The sequence below is a fragment of the Patagioenas fasciata genome, chromosome 1, assembly GCF_037038585.1.
Source record: "Patagioenas fasciata isolate bPatFas1 chromosome 1, bPatFas1.hap1, whole genome shotgun sequence".
NCBI classification, from domain to species: Eukaryota; Metazoa; Chordata; class Aves; order Columbiformes; family Columbidae; genus Patagioenas; species Patagioenas fasciata.
This window is the reverse complement of record NC_092520.1, coordinates 143335105-143356455: the sequence shown is the minus strand read 5'-3', so window position 1 is coordinate 143356455 and position 21351 is coordinate 143335105. Positions and strand designations below refer to the sequence as shown.

Below are 21351 nucleotides of genomic sequence, written 5' to 3'. Positions count from 1 at the left end.
TAATAATTTCCACATCAGACCATGCTCAGTTTAGTGCTCAGCTGGCAGCCTAAAACTTAGTCAGAGATGACATCTAAATTAGAGGTAAAGTATAGGCTGCTCCATAACTCCAACAATGGATTAATAAGCTCCTCTCACCCTATCTGCCAGAAATCTCTCATTTTAGGAAGCAATGATCAAATATCTGTCTGTCTGAGCAGCAACTGCCTGCATTACTGGGTATTAGAGGACTTCAAAAATACAGCCCTCAGAACGCAAATGAACTCAAGCAGATGGCAACAACTCAGACCAGCAGACGACAGGCAAGACTTCACTCATGGCCCAGAAGATCGCAAGAAGTGACTTTCAGCACCTTCACCACAGACAAAAGGCTTCATTTCAATGAGTACTGGTGATGATCCACTATTGGAATTCTTAGATCACACAGTTATTAGATCAGAAAGAGTAACATTCACGTTATTCATGAAAACAGAAATTCTGTGTTTTGGAATTAAATCAGATCTGTTTTTGACATCAGAGCAGGCACGTCTAAGAGAGAAATGGATGAATTAAAGGGTCACACAAAAACATGTATTTTCCACCAAAATAAAATCTCCACAGATTTCTGGTCTACATGATAGAAAACATTAAAAAGTCAAACAAGATTTTTTCTCCTGAGACATGGATAGTGAGCATATATAGTGCCAAATAATCACCTGGCTAGGGTATTCCCTGGAAAAAAACAAAACCAAAAACAAACAACAAACTAGCTTCAAAGCTGGGCCAAATCCCAAATCTTCTCATATTTATAAACTTTCTCCATGAGTATTCCTGGAAAAACTTGTCTCTGTTCCGTTGCAGAACAAAAATGTTTTTAAAATCTTAGAAAATTGCATTAAATGAGATTATTGTTCTCCATTCAGATATCACAGAAATAATTACTTAAATATTTTTAGTTATCTAACAAAGACTTGCTTAGAACTGTTTCCAAGAGATGACATGCTAATGGAAAGCTTTGTGTACAGCAGACACATTATTTGGGCACAGGAGTTCCCCTCCCTCCTCCATCAGCATTTTCTGATAGACTCTACTGATCCTAGGACTTTAGAAAACTGCTGAGGTAATGCTTACACTGAAGTTCAAGAGAAGTTTTGGAACATCCTCTAGTTAAAAAAACCTAAACCCCAAAAAACTTAAGTCTTAGCAGGACAACTTAACTTGCAAAAAGAATCTGATTTTCAAGCCAGATCTTATTTCGGAACCCTTCTTATGTTAGAGCTGCATTGAAGCAAAAGAGTAATATCTTCAGAGAGTCAATTCCATTGGTATTGACTCCAGAGTATCTTCCAGAGTCAATTCCAGAGAAGCTTCGATTTTGTATTATCTCATGACCTGAGGTAATTCCATGACTGCTATAGCTTTCAAGTGGATGCAGGAAAGATGTTTTCATTTGTTTTTGAAGGTAATTAGGAGTGTAATGGGAACAACGGGTGGTGGAAGGTTGATAAATACAGGATATTCTTTAGTTTTACAGAACTGCTCAAAGGAAGTGCCATGTGAAAACTCATGGACAGGTCACGGACACAGTGGCCACAGTAAAATGGCTTAACTTCTCTGAATACTTGTGGAATACATTGAGTTTAAACATACAATGTAAGCAACCTCTGTCTGGTTAATCTCTGAGTAAATCTACTGAACTGTAGCTCACAGCTGCTATGTTGCCCAGCAGGAATATATTTCTGCTTGTTTATAAGCATTTCTACATGTGTTTCAAAGGTGTTTGAACTCAAAAATTTTCCTGGGTCTCATTTTGCCCCTCATTTATTCTTATCCTGAAGAGGAAGGAAAAATGTATCTATATATGTAGTTTCTATTATATCTCATATCTCTACTCTTTCAATTTATAGAATAAGCAAAGATTTTTTTTTTTTTTTTTTGGAGAGAGGTGAAGAAAGAAATCCTGCAAGCCAGCAGGATACATTTTAAAACACAGGTCTTGGCTTTGACTTCAGCTAGCAGGTGAAGAAGAGAGGAGTGAATACCAATACACATTTTTAGAGAACACACTAGGAACTACAACAGAGGTTCCCAAACTTTTTTGGATTGCTATCAACCCTCACAATTTCTTGTGGACCACCAGGCATCATTATCCTCAAACTTTTAATTGAAAACACTATTTAAAACAGTGTTTAATATGGCTCCGTGGATTAGCTGTGAACCCTTTACCATGGCCTCCTGGACCACCAGTGTTCTGTTGACCACGGTTTGGGAACCACCAAACCAGACTACACACATCGTAGACCCCAACCAAACACTCGTGTGTCTGAAAGTAAAGTCAGTTGTTCTATTGCGCAATGTACTCAAATAATATGCATGTCAGTTTAACCTTCTTGGTACCTGAAGAACATAACACCCTTTTATTTTTCTCTTACCTTAAGTTTATTTTTTATTGCTTTGGAGAAACAAGTAAATGGTACCAAAAAACCAGTTTATGATTGTTTCTTGTAGGTTCTTTCTCATGTCCAGCAGTGGTGTAACCTTTCAGGAAACTACCTATGAAAATAAGAAACATAAAACATGAAAACCTCCACACTGTGCAATGATCATTCCAGAACAGCTATGATATCTCTGAATCTTAAATAAAGAATTTAAAGTAGTTTCCAAGCTTTATATATATATATATACACACATATATATATATATATATATATATTTTTTTTTTTTTCCCTTTCCCAAATCAATTAACAATATTAAAGCCCTGTGTGTGGTTATTAAAGCATTTCAGCAACTTTCTGTAAGTTCTTTACAGGTATTCTTTGGCTGCGGTATTACGAGATTGTCTGTTTATCACCAGATAAACACACAGAGGAAAACAATGATAGCACTGAGAAGGGCACTTGTAGGGGAACATTATAAATACGAACAGCAAAACACCAAGGGCCATGATCCAGCCCTACATTAAGTCAGTGACAGAGTGTGGTCTCAGGTGAGAACAGGAATGGGATGTAGCATCCCTTTCAATTCTTCTGCCTCTGTATCTCTTTGGTTATGTGCATCCTACAGGCAACTCTGCCAACCAAGGTCTAGTAAAGAAAGCAGGTTAATTTGCCTCTCTTCATATACTCAATGTCAACAGGTATAACATGGCATTGGGAATGAGGAACCTTGGAAACTAGTGGCATCATAATAATAAAATTTAAAGAACTTTTTCCTAAAAAGACTCTTTAAGAAGACTGCTTCCATGACAGTATCTCACTAGTTTTGGAGAGGAAATAATGCTGCCACAGCACTTCCATACCACCTGTATGCTCAATAGCCAAGGTAGAGCAGAGATTTGAGTCAGAGTGGGAATGCAAAAGGGTCATTACAGCAAAACTAGTCCGCAAGAGAAGTCAGCAAAAAAAAAATGAAATCTACCTAACTTATGTCTACAGACTTCCCTTGCAATACTTAGCATCACTAATGGATACTACTGGAGCATTTATAAAGGTGGATTAATAATCTTCTACGTTTGTGCCCTAGCCTTCTTGTGCATCTGAAAGGGTCTGGTATTTCTTATATTGTCTGAATGCTTTTCTTTCTCCATGCATTGCCAATGATTAAAGGTAACTATTGTTTTCTGGTGAGCACTGCCACCAGTGACTCGTTTATTATTCATCTGAGACAGATAAAGTTCAGCTTGCAAACAAGACAGTGTAAAATAAAACTAAGTTATGTTGCCTCACCACTGCCCTGACTTACTGCCAAATTGTCTGGTGAAGGGGGTTAGATGGGACTGTCACATGGCTGGTGCTGACCTGGGGTAATATGCCCTAGTTGAGCCAAACATTTTAACTACATATGTAATTCTGTAAGAACGAGAAATACACACCAGAAGGAATGCCCTCCTCGCATCCCTGCTTGACACCTTTGCTGTAGATAATGTGTGTACTTTCTTTAGTAAGTAAGTGCTGCCTTTCTGCAAACCCATCAGCTTTTGGCTTCTCTCCACAGGAAGCAGGGAAGCTGCGTTCACCTATGCCATTACTGCTGCCGGGGTTGCACATGCTGTCACGGCCGCCTGCAGCCAGGGCAACCTCAGCAATTGTGGCTGTGACCGAGAGAAACAGGGCTACTACAACCAGGAGGAGGGCTGGAAGTGGGGAGGCTGCTCTGCGGATATCAGATACGGCATTGAGTTCTCCCGGAGGTTTGTTGATGCCCGAGAAATCAAAAAGAATGCACGGAGGCTGATGAACTTGCACAACAATGAGGCTGGAAGAAAGGTACTCCAGAAAGGACGAGGGATGGGGAAACGTGTGTGCCGGAGGACGGGGGGAGGCTGGTGTGGTGGCAGGAGGCATTCCCTGAGAACTTACCCTTTCTCTCTGCTGTTATCCCACACCCACATCAAGTTATCTGATGGCATCTGACGTTTAACGTTTTGTTACTCTTTATTCAGAGCTGGCCATGTATTATAGATGTTCTTCTAAATGTTTCTGCTTTTTAAGCCTTCTTTCCAGTCCCATTGATAACAGAGAGGACTTTGCTGCAGCTGTTTGGTGTAAAGATAAATCTTTGCTTTTCATCTCCTATGCAAAAATCTAGCAAGAGATGTTGGGGCTTGTGATGGGACAGAACTGAGTGTCTGCATTGCTGAATTCCCACAGCACTTGCAGTTATTCATTCCATCTCAAACCAAAACACTACTTTGACCACAGCACTAATGAAATAAACACTTAATAACAAATGCACAATTGTCTGTTTTGCACTGGCAGGCTACAAACAGCTATATAACAAGTGTCACTTTGAAAGAAGAAACAGTTTCATGCCTACAACTCCGACTGAGTTGCTTGCACTGGAAACAATTAACATCAGAGAGCTACATTATTTATGTCCATTGAATAATAATCCCTATAGCTCTCAAAGCTAGCTCTTTAAAAAGTGAAACAAATATTTCTGCATAATATGTACCTCTCTTGGGAGATTTTACTATACTCTTTGAAGTGTTTTCACCCAGGTAAAAAAATGTTGCTTCTACCCTCCAGTGTTTGTAGGAGACTCCAATATACCACTCCTCCACACCTAGCCCCTAAAGTTAGACTGACACTTTCTCTAAAACAGTGTGTGCTTTCAGTCCTACACCAAGCACTAGCTGCTGAGATGGGCAGAGATGGCTGAATCAGTGGTGACAGAAGCACTACAATTATCTCACTGCCTTTGTTTTGGAGAATGCTTATTAATACCCAGTGAATGCAACAAAACCTCCTGGGGATTGCTGTTGGCTGTGCACTGAAACTGAAGGTGGTACATGGGCAGTTACCCATTGGGATGGAAAGATCATCTAAATTCAATGCGGTGAAAGAGACCAGTTATGGGTCATAACCTCAAGTGTAGAGACAGGATTGATACTGCATTGCTGCTTGATACTGAGGTTTCCAGATGTGAAGGAGACAGCTGACTGAAGAGCCAGACAACAAAAACATCCTTGAGAGGGGAACAAACTTTTTTCCCCAAACTTGCTGCCACAGCTGTGTGAGAACCTCATACTGCTATATGAGCTGCTCTTGGAAGACCAGTAGCTTGGAAGACCAGCTCCAGGTCTGGTCACTTCTCTTAGCCTGGGCATTTCACCTCAGCTTCATACATTGCATTTGGATGCAAAAGAAGACAGAAATCACTTGTTAAACTTGCAAGGGAACATTTATTGCTGCTAGATACATTATCATCCCTGCCTAAACTGCCCATCCTCTGTGGTGGGTACAGTGCCACTCCCACAGAGATGCTGATGCATGTCCTGTTTTGAACATGTTACAGTCTACATGGGAAAGAAAGACGAAAAAGCGAAAGTGGATGCATAAATGGAGAACAGCGAAATCCCTTGCCCAAGGAGACAAGGCAGCTCAATATCTGAGCCAGGCACTGATCCCAGGTGTCCCAGTTCTAAATATAGTCCAGTAACCACTAGACCATATTGCTGATTCTTATTAAGCAAATTATATTTTTACTTTTCATCAGAATTTCATAAGTAGGGGGACATAAGCAAACCAAAGAAGTCTGGGTTTTTACAGATATTTCTGGTAGCAGCATCCATGCAAATGCATTTCTTTCAACATTTCTAAAGCCTTCATTTTCTGCAAATGTTCTTGTGAAAAAACCCAAACAGTAACACTCACTTCAGTGGTTTTGATATAGGAGTAAAAAGGCTTGTAAATACTGACAACTTAGTTTTTTTGTTGGTTTTGTTTTTGTTTTTCCCCCAAATATACTTTTTCATAAACAGCATTTTGGAATTCCCACACTTTTTTGTTGCTGGCAGTTTTAAGTTGCTATTTATACCCATACATTTGCATTGTAATCATTAGTGCATAATAACATTTTCAAAAGCTAGAGATGACTGAAAGGATTTGGTGCAACTTTTTGGTTTTGTTTTTAAATACAATACAACAAATCCCTAGGAATGTGCTAATATAAAAGATGGTTTGGGGGTCATGTTTAGATGTAATGCTGGTGACATACATTCCCATGAAATAAATATGCAAAGTTGTACAGTATGTAATCCTTAGTGATTTTGGTTCATGTGAGATCATCAGTTATTTGTATAAATTAGACATTCTCAATTTGAGACTGACTGAAACTTAAGGTTAGAACAAAACTCTGGAAACTGGGATATGTTTTCTTTGTTCCTTGGTTGGACCTTTAGGAAAGCAACTACAGACTTTTGTGCAGTCCAATGTAAAATCACAAGTCGATTCTGAGAATCCAGGTAAACTTGAAATCTGACCTATATTCACCTGAAATCCGACAGTTTTGGGGGTCCTGGTTAAACCTGGATTGTATTGTGAGCCTGAAACAAAATCTGAAACCAGAAGATTTTTCTTATGTGTGAATGTCATTCTGACATACTGCATGCAGTTCTTATTCAAACCCAAGTCAGAAATAACTGCATTCATGTCTAGACACTTGCTGAAGCACAACACTGAACCTCCATCTCCCTTCTTTTCCCTTCCAAAAATCTCACAATGCAACCGGGAAAAGCTTGTACCTCTCTGAGTAACACTCTGTCAGTACCATCCTGTTGGTCTGCATGCAACTTGTCTTAAAATTTGGAACCAGTTTGGATGGAGCCAAACTTCTGGTTCATGACTGCTATTATTAAGGACTAAAGTAAGGATATTTTTCCTTTGTGATGAATAGGAATAAAAGGTAAGAAGGAGACCACAGGCAAGTCAGATTGTTTTTTTACTTCTTTGTTTCTTCAGAAGTTCTCAAATAATTATTTCAAGCCTAGAGAGGGAATGCAGAGATGGTAAATATATGCTTTTTTAGCTTCCTACAGAGACTTCACAGCACTTCCGCAATTAAAAACCCCTACATTTACATCTGTAATGGTAAGGCTCGCAGTTCTTATTCAGTCATACCAAATTGGCTTTTTGGGTTACGTAAGAACAATATTTATTCAATAAATCTTCTATCTTCATTTTAGTCTTCTCTTTAAATCCCAGAGACTCCTAAAACAGAAACATGAGGAAAACAGGAAGCAAAGAGCTTCCAGCCCCACCTACGGTTATCTCCAACTTGCTCTAAAGTCAATGGATGGTCCCTGATGACCTCATTAGACCTTCACCAGGTGGCCAGAAGATCATTGCTAGGATCATTATCTGGGACTCTGGCCAGCAGTTTTGCCCCAGAGCAATTACTCTGATGCTCTCTTACACCATCGCATGGACTTTTTCATGTGCCGGGGCAGGAATCTTGCCCATCCTCAATCTCTACCAGCACTTGTCCCAGACACGCCTGGGAATCAGAGGCATTTGTAACTATAGCAGCGACTATAATGTTTTGCTCTTGTAGGGATGTTCTCAAAAGCTGGCCTGCCAGTATTTCACTGTTGTTAAAAATAGAGTCCTATGGAATTTATCTTTGAGGAAAAAACAGTGAGCTGTATAAATAATTGCAGAAACCTTGCAAACAGATGGGGGGGCAGAAAAGGTCCGGAGGCTCTTTAACTTGAGTCTGAGGTGCTCAGCACAACACTCTGATAAAGTACATCCTTGTAAAAAAAAAACCAAAACATTATATTTAGGATTTTCAGGGAATTTCTGTTGACTGTGGAAAGAATGAAGCCCCTAACTGCCCCACATTGCATCCCCTAATGGCTCTGAATTGCATTTCTGAGAATTGTTTCATCTAATGGCAAGTCTGTGAAGTTTCTAATGAGTTTGTAATGAATAGCACCAGTTGCAAAATAATAAACTTGCCATTGGTGCCATTTGGAAGACATAAATGCTTAGTGATTCCTGGCAACATGAGACGCCACTGACGGAAGATTTATGCTTTGTGACAAAACAGCGCTGTGCTGTGTAAAAGAGCAAAGTAGTTAACTTCACCATCATTTTTTAAATGGCTGCTATGATTCAGGACAGAAAGTACAAATGTGGTAAAAGAAAACAAGCCCCCAAAAGAAGACTAGTGTAAGTCTAACGCAAATGTTACTGCAAGAATGGCTTGTTGCAAGTCTGAATCATTACAGAGAGATCTGTGGGTAAAACTTTGATAGAATAATGAAAAATTAAATACCAACAAAACCGAGTTAGTTTTGATGTTGTTTTATGAGATAGTTTTCTACTGTGTATTTTTAGAAACAAGTATCTTTATTCTGGGATAAGTGGACTTAGAAAGAGTAACAACTGGGAATGCACACCATTAATCTTTACTTTTTGCTGAAAGCTTCAAAACAATGACTGGCTCTCATGGGGAATCTCAATTATAAAATTGGGTTTTTCTGTTTGTTTGTTTTTAAGGCAGGAGGAGGAAAAGAACAAGCTGACAAATTGGTAGCAGATCACAGCTTTTACCAAAAAGAATAAAAGCAATGCTTCTAACAGTTTATCAATTTGAGTCTTATGGCAGACAATGACTGTGGTTATGAGGAGAAAAAGCTGGCCTATTTCTTTCCCTTCCAGAGATACACCCATCACACTGATTGTCAGCAAGCCAGCCTGGTACCATCCCTATATTTATTCCTTTGTAATGTCAATGGGTTTTCCTTGGTTTTTTTTTGGGATGCTTGGAAGATAACAATGTCATATCTTACATTTAAAACAATAAGAGTGTGGGGACAAAAGAAAAAGTAAGACTCTCTTCAGAAGAGATTATTCAATTACTTGGGACAATATTTTCTTCTGAGCCACAACTCATTCTCACAGTTCCTGGCACCACAGGACTGTGCTAGTGGGAAAGGTTTTTTTGCCGACATGCTCTGTCAGTAGAACAGTTAGTTAATGAGGTGATTTGTTGGTCACCATTCATTATATATATACATAAACACACATCATATATATACATATATACACACACACATATGTATATATACATACACACATGTATATGTATGTAGAGAGTGTGTGTGTACATTATTATGGATATTTATACATATGTGTTATCTCTGCATGAAATATGTAAGAAAGTGCTAGCTTACTTCATCTCACAGGAAACATTTGAATTAATAAGCTCACTCTGCAAGATGCACAGCATGCCCTAATATGTTGCAGACTGCCCCCACTGTCTCCTAACAGGACATAGAAATTAGAAGCAATCTCTAGGAAAAGACTCTGGATGAAATGCTCCAAAATTGCAGTGGAGGCTGAATCCCAGTTTGAAAAGTGAAAGACAACTAATTTTGTGCTCCTGTAAGCCTAAAACATTCTTCAAAATGTGACTTTGTTTCCTAAGTCATTTCAGTGATTCAAAGAATGTGACTTTCCAGGTTTTACAGCCCTGAGTCCATAATTTGCTGAAAGTTTCTTTCTCTAAAAGAGACAAACTATTTCACTGCACATCCCTTGTGAGAACGCTCATGAAAGAAAAGCTTTTGATAGTTGTGCTTGATGGCATACTTTCTGCTTTCCCACTTAAATTGATTTGCAGACAGTTTCAAAAGTTTGGTGTTACAGCTTGAGTGGGTTGGATGGATAACTAGTGCTTATCCATATGTCCCGAATATGCAAGCTTCAGCTCAAAATCTCATGAGGATAGTTCTCCTGCTTCCAGTTGAGCTGGCTTTACTAGCCTGTTTTTTTTTTTTTTTCCTTCCAGAAACACACCCTTAACATCGACTGCCAGGAGCTACATCTGTTACTACCCTACTTTTTGAACACTTTGCTTTAAAATTAGAGAGGGGGAATAGCCACATATTTTAGGACTGCTAAATGGTTTTATTCTAGAAATGAGCGTGCCCATGCATCCCATGCAATGTATGGAAGACAGATATCATCCATCTAGTAAAATATTGTTGCACCCCTTCAAACCTGACATCTCTTTTCATCCTTTTAAGATGATATTTAAAACCTTATCTCCAAGATTTGCAGCAAATTTCATAGAAAAGAGAGCAAAATGCTGCAATCATACTTGTTTTGGGGATGATTTGAAGGGTGTTTCTCAAGTTTTTTTCTTTTTGAAACATTATACTGTAAAAATAAAATTCAGGAAGTTTTAGCTGATTGCAGCAGTTGCTTGCCCAGGCTTAGCAGCTATTTTGTCATCTTCTAGAAGGCCGGGAAGAGGCACAGATTGGTTAGGCTGTGTAGCCCATCCTCATAATGGTAGGGACGTTCATCTGATGGTCAGCAGGTCCCAAAATCCCAGACTTATTTTCCTGCCAACGAATGGGAGAACAGTATGAAAAACAGGGATGTGACAAGAGAGGGAATAAGTACAGTAATTCAGTTCCTCCTCTCCCATCCCACAGACTGCAAATACTGTTTTGATGGTTAATGGGGCAGCCTCACAGAGGAGCAGAAAGAAAAATATGCAGATGAAGCACCTGTATTCTTCTCTTGTTGGCTGCATGTCTTTGTACGGCTGGACACAACCGAAGGAGGCATGGCATGAACTGCTCACTTTTGGCATCTGTGATCTGCTGTTAATGGAAAACATTTTCAGGACATCTGTATTAGAGGAGTAGCACTACACCCTACTAATGTTAGTTACACCCCTGGCTATGAGAGTTAAAAAAATCAAACCCAGACAAAACCAACCTTGTTTCCCAGATGGGTCCATGAGATCAGCATTTTGTCAGCAGTGGTGGAGACTAAGGTTTGCCAGTGCCCACACACCATCGGCAAGCCATCAGCTCTTGTGGTTGCAGCCGCTCAAGTATCAAAGGGGTGGTGACATCTTACGACCAGGATCCATTTCTTTTGGTACTGGTATTACCCAAAACAAAAGTTGATCACTTACATATTTGATGGGGGAAAACTCCTAAAGTCTTCTGTTTCTTTTTGATACTCCAGTCAGAAAGTAATATGGATTTTGTTACATTCAACATCTGGTCCAAAAATGTGCATTTCCACTAAGGAAAACACAAACCAGAAAAGGCAAGCCAAAACAAACACACACAAAATGTTACTATTGTTTTTATATATTTTATCCAGATAGGATTTTTAATATGTACAGAAACTGTATCTGATGTTATGCAGTTGGGTCTAGATATGGAACTTGAAAAAATGAATTTCTTTTCATGCGTATCATTTTGTTTTATTTCAGTCTTTGCAAGTCTTTTTCTACTTAACTGGCAGCGGACAACCCTCAAATTGCATTTTCAGTGTATGATTTATATAGGTATAAAAATATGTGGAATAAGAAAGCTTTAACATTATATTTCACAATTCATTGAACAAAGTAGCAGTAGTTCGAAAATTTTACTTGGCAAGATGATACTGGGGTGGGAGTGGGCCCGTATGTGGAAAGGGGACCTAAGGAATGTTCCTACAATTAGTCTGAGGCAGCACAGTCCAATGATGGGAATTTGCTTTGGGAGGTAGATCTTGCTGTAAACCATTCAAGATTAGATATGAGGCACTGACATATGACAAATGAAACTGCTGAGAGTGTGGGTCATACGAGCTAATGATTTTCAATCTTTAATCAGGCACCTAGGTTGGCATACTGTATTAGAGTTGAGTAAATGAGTACCTTTGAGGCTCAGGGTCAAAGCTTTGATGGGAATTTTGCTGAGGAAAACCGAGCTGGAGGGACATTTAGGAAGAAAAACGTTAGTCACTCTTCATTCACAGCATTGAATGCACAGGGTCTAATCCTACCACTTCTGCCAGGTCCACTGGCACCTTACTGGCCCAGTGGGAAGCTGCTCGAGACATCACGCAGACAGACATAACTCTGGGAAAGCCAGAGGGTGCTGGCTTGTCAGCAAAGAGGAGCACTCTGCAGCATTTGGGTGGAAAGAGAGAAGAAAAAAAAGAAAAAAAAAAATCCTACTTAGATTCTGCTTAGTTTGGGCCTTGTATTCCCTGACCTCCAAGTTTTTGGGCACAATTTTATACCCACAGCTGACTGTGGGCACACAAATTATAGCATTCAGGAATTTAACTACCTGATGATTGGGCCTGCGCTCAGTGTTGTAACCCCAAGCATTCCACATTCATGAGAGAAGCCTCCAAAAAAATAAAAAAAACCTGCGAGGTTGGCTTTGGGATCATGAATTAATACTTTTTTAAATGTCTGTTTTTTTGAGCCTGCGTGGCTTGCATTTGCAAGTTCTTCCACCATCATAAACAGTGGGAACCTTTGAAAAAATACAGCAGTGAAAACAGATTTCTATACAGCAAAATGACTCACAAAACTGGACCTTCCGAAAGACAACAACAAAAAAAGAAAACAAGATTTAGCATAAAGTTACTGGAGATTGTACTACTGGAGGGTGTCAGGCAGTGCTGTATATAATTGGCAGCGTCTCAACCAAAGGTAAACACACACAAGCAAATGTATATATGCACACACATCCATATATAAACATATATATACAAAGATATCACCTAGGACACCAGAATGGGTGGTATCTTGTTTTTTTCAGGAACACCTTCTGTTGTATCAGGGAAGCATGTCCACCAGCGAGATGGAGGATCCTTGGAACTGTGTCCAGTGCTGAGCCCCAACAAGAACAAGGAGTCTCACAAGCATCACCTCCTCCCATTCTCTGAGCAAGTTACTGAGTTGGCCTTTTCAAACTAAAAAACGTGCATCACAAGCACATGCAGAACCTGACAAAACATGTATTTAACTACAATCCTGCTCTTCACCAAGGTTTACTACTTAGGGAGAAGAGGAGCACGAATCAGGTGTGGCAGATCCATCCCACTGGTAATGGTCTCCTGGAAGTCTTTAGATCTTAGTGCTCTCTGGTGAAGGTGTAGATAAGGTTGCCTTCATCCACCCTTTGTTGTGGATTTTGCTGCCGGTCTTGTGGCTGCAACTGCATGTTGATTCATTGTTGAAAGAGCTGTAGAAATGGACTAGTTTGGTTTTGTTTGTTTGGTTTTAATTCAGCAATATCAAGCAACACTTACAAGCAATTTTTTACATATCCACATGGACTTCTAAATACCAATAGATTATTTTAACTCAGATTAGAATCTTGTTTGGGAGTCTTTGAAAAAACGTGTCCTTCTGCAAAGGCATGAAGTAGAGACAGAGGAATCCTGAAAAACCGTGGAGTATTTCATGAGGCATTCTTCTGCTCACTGTCACTGAGATGCTGCTGCTGCAGCTGAAGGTGGCAAGTTTTCTGTTTTCTCTTTTTTTCCATAGGGAAGACAGGAAGGTGATACAGTTTGTTGGAGACCAGCGGCCTTTCCAGTGTCCACAAAAAGCTGCCCATCACTGCCTTGCTGATTTTCTTTTTACAGTAGTTGCATCTATAGGAGCTTCTTCTCTAACCCAGCAAACCATCATAGAAGTCACCTTTTCTGCCTCTGAAAGGCTAACTTGACCTTGACCTGGGAAAAGCCTGTGGTTCCAGAAGGTCTAAGGTTTTTTTTTTTTGTGACTAGGATGCTCAGATATCTTGTACTTGCTACTGTGTGTTGGCAAGGGAGAATCAAAACCAAATATTCTCTTTAATATTGAAACCCCAGAAATTCGGGAAAAAACAAAACATACAATTTAAGTGAAACTCAAACAACTCAGGAGGGTGCCCTCTATTTGCAGGGATAACCAGATCTGTATAGCTTTTATTTTAAGGCCAGTTTCTTAAGCAGTAAGCATTTTTTACTTCCCTTCTACTTCATTATGCCATTGTACTCAGATTTCGGCTCTTTTATCCCTTGCCCATTTCAGTCATGTTCTGGGATCTGCAGCAAAACCACTACAGGAGATGGTCTGCAGCATCAGTAATACTTTAAGACAAGCTCGGTAGCTCGTATTTCTTTGTTAGCATCCCATTGCGAAGGGGAAAGATCTGCTTGCTTTGTTCTTAGGCCTCGATTTTCATAAGCTAATGGTGACTGTGGGTGTAATTGTGGTCAGGCTTAAGTGGTAGCACGAGGGCAGAAAAACAGAGAGGCGCTTCCGTGAGGCCGGTTTCCCCTCTGCTGCAAACATGGAGCGGGCGGGCATCTGCTTGTCACCCCCCTGGGCATCTGTCATGCTCAGGGCAGGAGGGAAGTGCCAGTTCTGGTGCGGTTCAGCTGCAGCCCAAGCGGGAGCTTGGGAGTGGAGTGCAAACCCAAGCATGAGCCAGTGTTTGGGTCCCTTCTAGGGACCATCTGATGCTGGATTAACCTCCTCTAGCCATAGCAATAATAAATACTCCCACTCCTCTTTGGTTCACAGCTGAGTAGGACCCTTCAGTGGATTTTATTTCTTCTAACATTGTGCAATCATTGCTCTAGTGCTAAAAATGCACGTGTGGCTGAACATTTGCTCAATATTTGGGTAGATACTGCAAGGAGGGTTGCTTCTAAAAGGGGATGGTATGTTCTGTGGGTTAAATAGTTAGCAGGTATTCTGCTATTGCCACTGCCAGTACAAGTAAAATTTTTAATTATGCAGTGAACATGGATGCCTATTGAGCCACACAGTACACATTATTCTGTGATATTAAAGCTGGTGAAAATTTTTAAAATATTCTTTGAACATTACTTAAGGCAATTAAGGTTAAACATTCTGAATCTTAAAACATTTCTAAACCCCATATTTTTTTCTGTTTTCAAAATGACAATAGTTTGATTTTATTTTTTTTAATGCCACTGGAGTCTCATGAATTACTTCACCTCTAAAGACGTATTCTGAAATATGAGTAAATCTTCTCCAATATTTAGAAAGAGAATGAGAATATTTTGTAATAAAATGACCAAACACTTCATTTCTGACCAGGCGTCATGTAAAACAAAATGTGTTATGAGCATTCTGCTGGGAAGTGAGAAGATTTCTAAGGATCCCTTTGAAAAATTTCAACCAGTAGTAATTAATATTCATATGAACTAAACAGACTGAGATTTAGGGAAGTTTGTGATACCATTTTCCTGCAGTAACAATATGCAAATGTCTGTATCCACAGGTTCTCGAAGAAAGAATGAAATTGGAGTGCAAGTGTCATGGAGTTTCAGGTTCCTGTACAACTAAGACCTGCTGGACCACACTTCCTAAATTCAGAGAGATTGGATATATTCTGAAAGAGAAATACAATGCTGCAGTGCAAGTGGAGGTGGTACGAGCCAGTAGACTAAGGCAGCCAACCTTCCTGAAGATCAAGCAGATTAAGAGTTACCAGAAACCCATGGAAACGGATTTAGTGTATATCGAAAAGTCACCCAACTACTGTGAGGAAGATGCTTCCACGGGGAGCGTCGGTACCCAGGGACGACTCTGCAACCGTACCTCTCCCAACGCGGATGGGTGCGACATGATGTGCTGTGGGAGAGGGTACAACACACACCAGTACACCAAGGTGTGGCAATGCAATTGCAAATTCCACTGGTGCTGCTTTGTGAAGTGCAACACGTGTAGCGAGCGGACAGAGGTGTTCACCTGCAAATAATGGCATCACGTGCAAATGAACAGAACAAATAACCACGAGTGAAGAAAGTGGAGTACAACAAATGACGACAGCATCATTTTGCACATCTAATCTTCTTCGGGGAAAAAAAAACAAAAAAACAAAACACAAACCAACACAAAACAAGCAACACCACAACAACCACTCCCTATCCTACTACGTACACTTCTAAGGATGGTGCATTTTGGCTGGCTGGCTGTTGTAACTGATTTGGAAACAAGGGTAACAGGATTAAGGTGATGTTGACAACCACACGAAACTTTCTCCCTCTCTCTTTTTTAACTACAATCTGGGTGTTGCAGAGTTCTCCTAGTATGTGTTTTAAGTTACACATATCAGAGAAGCTGATTGCACCACAGCTCCCATGAAATTTAAAAGAAAAAGACATTTTCTCTTATTTTACAACAAAAAAACCCACTAAGCCCTGCGCAAATAAAGACTTTTTCCTTTTGTTTTTTGTTTTAGGTAGGAAACCTTCACTGACTAGAACACAGCAGTCTTGCTGCAAAAACCTGAGTTTCTAAGAAAGCAGGTAGAAAGAAAACAACTGACAGGGAGAAAAAATCTATGGCGGAAACACTCCACTATCAGTTTGGAAAAAAATCAAGTTGACAAAAGTACATCAGCTGCCAGTGACACTGGAACTCTTTGACTGAACATTTAAAATAATTATTTATGTTTTTAATAGTATCAAAAAATTCTAAGCACTAACGGGTAGCTATGTCTTAATTCTGTACTAAATGTAAACTTATTGGGACTCTGACTTTATGATTTTTGTATTTGGTTCTCCCTAAGTTCTTCAATGCTACTGATCTGTTGCCACTCCACTATTAGAGAGTTCAATTACTGTAGGCCTTAAGCAATTACCAGAACTGAGCAGAAAGATCATGCAAAACTGTGGTTACAAATGCTTGATAAAGACTTTTCCCGCTTGCCTCCTGAATAAGAATGACTCTTTTTAGACTCAGGCTTAAGGTGTGGAGCACCTGCCCTCAGCTCCTCATAGAGAGTTTTAGGATACAAATACATGCTTCGACAAATGTCAAAGGTTTTGCTTTGCTGACAAATGCACTGGCAGGATCTTCCAAGCATTGCATTTTGCCTTTAATGGTTGAAAGTTAACATTACATATAGTTTTAAATAACTTATGCTCAGTATGAACAGAGAAGTTAATAAAAATATGGTAGCTGAGCTCTAGGTTGCTGCAACCTGTGAACTGTGGTGGCTTTATGAGCATAAGAAAGCTAGTATTTGAGTTAATCTCTGTTGTTGTTATTCTAAGGCTGGCAATAACGTACCCCCTAGTAAACACATGTATGTTGAGAAAGAAGCTGACTTTCTACACCAACACTCAATTCTGTCACACACCTTTTCCCTATGAGAGATCAAAAAAAAAAATCCTCAGATATTTTACTACTGTAAAATCTAGTGTTTTTAAACCCTAAAGCCAGATATGCCCACTTAGTAAACAGAACACGTAATCCTATGTTTGCTTGCAGCAAGGGTCCCTACCTGATTTTCTGAAAACTTGGATTAAAAATTTCCTAAGGTCTGCGTATCTGCATTTCTAGTTTTTGTTTAATTTTATTACTTTTATCAAAGGTCTGCACAGCCAGGAACACAGGAGCACTTCCCATACCACACAGTGCTCTTGGCACTTGGGGTGGTGGAGCTACTTCTCTGCCAGCTCCCGTGCTGGATGTGTGAATGAGCCAGGATTACCTCCAGAATTTATGGACCTGTACTATCAAAAGTAACTAATCACCTGGGGACCTTTCTTCAAACGCTTATGAGGACCTGTCTTACCAACCCCAAGCACTTACCCTCTGAGAATCAGACTCCTTTGATGAGCCTCCATGGAGCAATCCAAAATTGAAGAGCCCATTTTTTCCCTTGTTGCAGTTGGTTTCTAAATCCTAGCTAGAAATTCAAACTCAGCCTTGGCGTGAACGAGTGCAACTCCACAGAAGTCAGCAGGGGCCCCCAAAATGCTAGAGTCACTCCATATAATTTAAAATCCCTTTGATTCATGGGTATTGTTGTTGAATAATAGTGATATACTGTACTTTCACTACATTCTTGACAGGAAGCAAATAAAGCTCCCAAGCACAGTAATGCACAGTCTTGTGGTACTAGGTACTGTAAATATATTAGAATAGTATTTGTTAAGTACAATTGAGGAATCCAATTAAGTTATATTATTGTATATCATTTAAATGTCTATAGAGTATTTTAAATTATTGTGAACTACACTGCGTTAAAAAAGAAAAAAAAAAAGGTTATATATTATAACACCAACCACTCTGAAAAGTGGACCAAAGTGACACTTTCTCCTTTTTTTTTTTTTTACATACCCCTATTTCAAATACCTCTGTCAGCTATTGTAAGAGCATGGTAATAGTCCTACAATTGGATTAGCTGTCCAGAATATAATGTTTCAGAGTATCCTATAAAAGCTTTGCTTGTGTGGGGGTGCAGCATTCAGAAAGGTACTGTATTGCACAAAGCAGGGGCTGACCACAAAAATCCATGGACTTTGAACTATGTCCAAAGAAAAAGCAGTTTTGGTCAGGAAAACACCATTACCACTAATATATCGAAACATCCCCCCAAAAGGTCGACCTTTTAATGAAGGTGTCTGTGAACAGAAGTGGATTACACACAACTTTCATTTTTAAAAATGTAGACTGATGTCAAAGAACTGTGAGAATAGAGGTTTGAATGCGACCAGCAACACTACGTGATTTAACCATACCTTAGCCATGACAAAACTCAAAATACTGTATGTTATTAAAGAATTTAAGAGCAAAGATCAGTTTGTTTACTACATTAATGTTTTATGGCAAGCAGAAAACAAAAATGAAATGTGTTTCCATTAAAACTTATTTTTTCCCCTTCTAGTCCCCTTTCTTTTTGTTTGTTATTCATTTAGGGAAAAAAAAAAAAAAAAAAAGAAGGCAGCAAGCCCTTATGCAAAGGCCATTTGTATACAGGCTTCTCTGGCTGAGAAATGACAGGTAGATTCCAAGTCCAAAGCAGTTTTTATGTTTTGTGAGAAACAGTAATGAACGTGTCTGTATTTGGTATCAAAGTCATATACCTACACCAATGGTTCAGAGAAACTGACACAAGCATCAGCCTTGCTCCTGCCAGAGACTTTCGTTGGCTCAAATGAGAAGGTGACAAATGTTTTATGATGATAGAAATGTGGCATTAGACTCCAAAACGGTTTTCAACCATGAGCCTCATGTACCAGATTAGCGAAAAGAGAGAGGAATAAGAGGCATAGAGCAGAGGCTTGAGGGCCAAGACTTCAGCAGTTGCACATGCTCCAGCTTATTCAAGAAAGTTACGGGCACATCTGAAAACCACCCCAAATCTGAACCTAAAAGATTTTGCAGCACTTACCTTGGTGAGAATAGTAGCAACCCCCTTGATATTAGAAATAGCGTTTTCCTATATGAAATCTAAAGAAAATGTACAACCTTGGTTGTATTTGCCTCTCGGGGAAGATATCCAGCTATAGATAAAGTTATAGCCAAATTCCACATGAACTAAGTCCAAAATAACTTAATTAAAATGAACTGAGTTGCCCTGGGTTTCTAGCAGCATAAGTATGCACAGCATTTTATCCACAGATGCCAAAGAAAACACTGCACCTTCTTTCTAATTACATCATGGGAAACTTGTTAGTAGAGCTGCACGAAGTTTTTACAGCAAATCGTAATATTACGTTCATTTCTACAATGACATCTGGAAGTAGATGAAACTCATCAAAAGGTCTGTAAATCTTTTAACAAATATGAAACATGTTGCAAGTAGGTCACTTGAAGTTTCAAACGTATTTCCATAGATTTCTTTCTTAGTTTTAGGTTAAAACCCAAAAGTGATACTGAACATAACAAATTAAGACCTTCCCTTATATTAGTTTTCCCATGCAAGTTATTCAATATGCCTTTCACTGTTGAAGGCACTATCGGCATGAACAGAAATCTCACTCTATAAGGCTAGAGGTAATTTGCATTCACAGCAATTTTCATAACTGGACAGAATGACTGCATGTTTACTCTCCAGTCCTTCAGACCTTTTGTTTCAATGACAGTTCCCACAGTGAAGGCGATACAGTAAGTGGTACAGTAAAGACCCAACATTCTTCTCTCCAAGTGATGGCCACAACAAGATGTGGGATGTACACAACTTAAACTATGTGTAACGGAAAAACATTAAAGTGAAAAGGCACCGGAAGTTGTAAGCAATTTCAGTTTGTGACATTGATATTGTAAGAAACCTCCTGCACGCAAAACAAACCGCATTGTAGGCTGAACTTCACCCACAAACATTTTCCCCATGAATCCAAAGTCTCCATCTGCGTCTCTGCACATTCAGACTGTTTCACTGGAGAACAAGCACACCCGAAGGTTGGCAAGTATTTCCCCTTTTGTGTTTTAGCTGCTGTTAGGAAATTGTGGGGATTATTTTCTGAGAAGTGAGATGGAGTTGCAAATTTCAAATCTGCGTCTCATTTTGAAAATGAAGATCTAAGATTTTTTTTTTTTTTTTTAAGCTGCACATTTCTCCAGTACAGATATATGTGCTTTAAGATATTTGTCTGGTGAAGAATAAAGAAGGCAGTTTTTCACAAAATACATAGGTGTTGTTTGTAATGTGTTCCACAGAGCTCTGAGGCAGATACTGCTGTAAATTCAAAATCTTTAGTTGTGCTGTTTTTACTGAAAGCAGTACAGTAAATTTTACCTGTTTGGAGAACCTAGTATGATTCTATTTTGTAGGATGATCCTTTCCATAAGTTGGTACTAGGAAAGGCAAAAAACCAGGAATAATAAATTTTACTTTGGTTCTGGGTGCTCCTATTCTCTCTGTAAATAGACCATAAGATAGACAAGGAACCAGCTTAATGACATCTAAACTTGTGCATAGGCATTAAAAACAATTAAGATATCTGTTTCAGAGGCAATCCCAAACAAATGTCACCACAGCAGACATTGGAAATGTTTGCATCAAAAACCAGCACTATGACTAGCCTCTGCCTTCATTTCCCCAGCAATTTAGGGGAAAACCAGCATTTTAGATCCCATATAGCTAAAAGGAATTCCCAAGGAGATTACACGATTTTGATCTTATTGTTTAATTCCTGTGGCTGAGAATGAAAAGGAGCATTCCCTCAATCTTTGGGTAAAGGGAAACCCAAAGGCATTTGAAGACTATTCACACCACTCAGCTTAAAAGACAGCTAAGTGAGCTGACAGCCTCTCTGGGCTCCACAATAGAGAGAGTGAACTTGCTCCGGGGGAGGCGTTAGTTCAGCTCTGACAAACCCTCTCCTCCTTCTCAACCAGAGAAGAACCCCAGGGAGACACGCCAGATAATTTATCCACTGAAATTAAGCACCAAAAATTGCATCGTGTGAATGAACTGCCATTTCCCTTCCACCTTTTACTTTAGCTTCTCTTGGACACTCAATATTTTTTTTTTAACTGCAAGCTTCATTATTTTATGCATTGTAGAATAGACATTCT

General features: G+C 39.4%; 1 protein-coding gene across 2 annotated transcripts in view; it reads left to right on the top strand.

The window, feature by feature from the left end:
• WNT7B (Wnt family member 7B) overlaps positions 1 to 18714 on the top strand; it is a 97172-nt gene extending 78458 nt beyond the window's left edge. For both annotated transcript variants that reach the window (XM_065841962.2, XM_065841955.2), the window contains exons 3-4: positions 3973 to 4244; positions 15317 to 18714. In XM_065841962.2, the coding sequence (XP_065698034.1) occupies positions 3973 to 4244; positions 15317 to 15796 (752 nt within the window). In that variant the 3' untranslated portion in view covers positions 15797 to 18714. The remainder of the gene's footprint in view (positions 1 to 3972; positions 4245 to 15316) is intronic.
• Positions 18715 to 21351: the final 2637 nt, after the last annotated feature.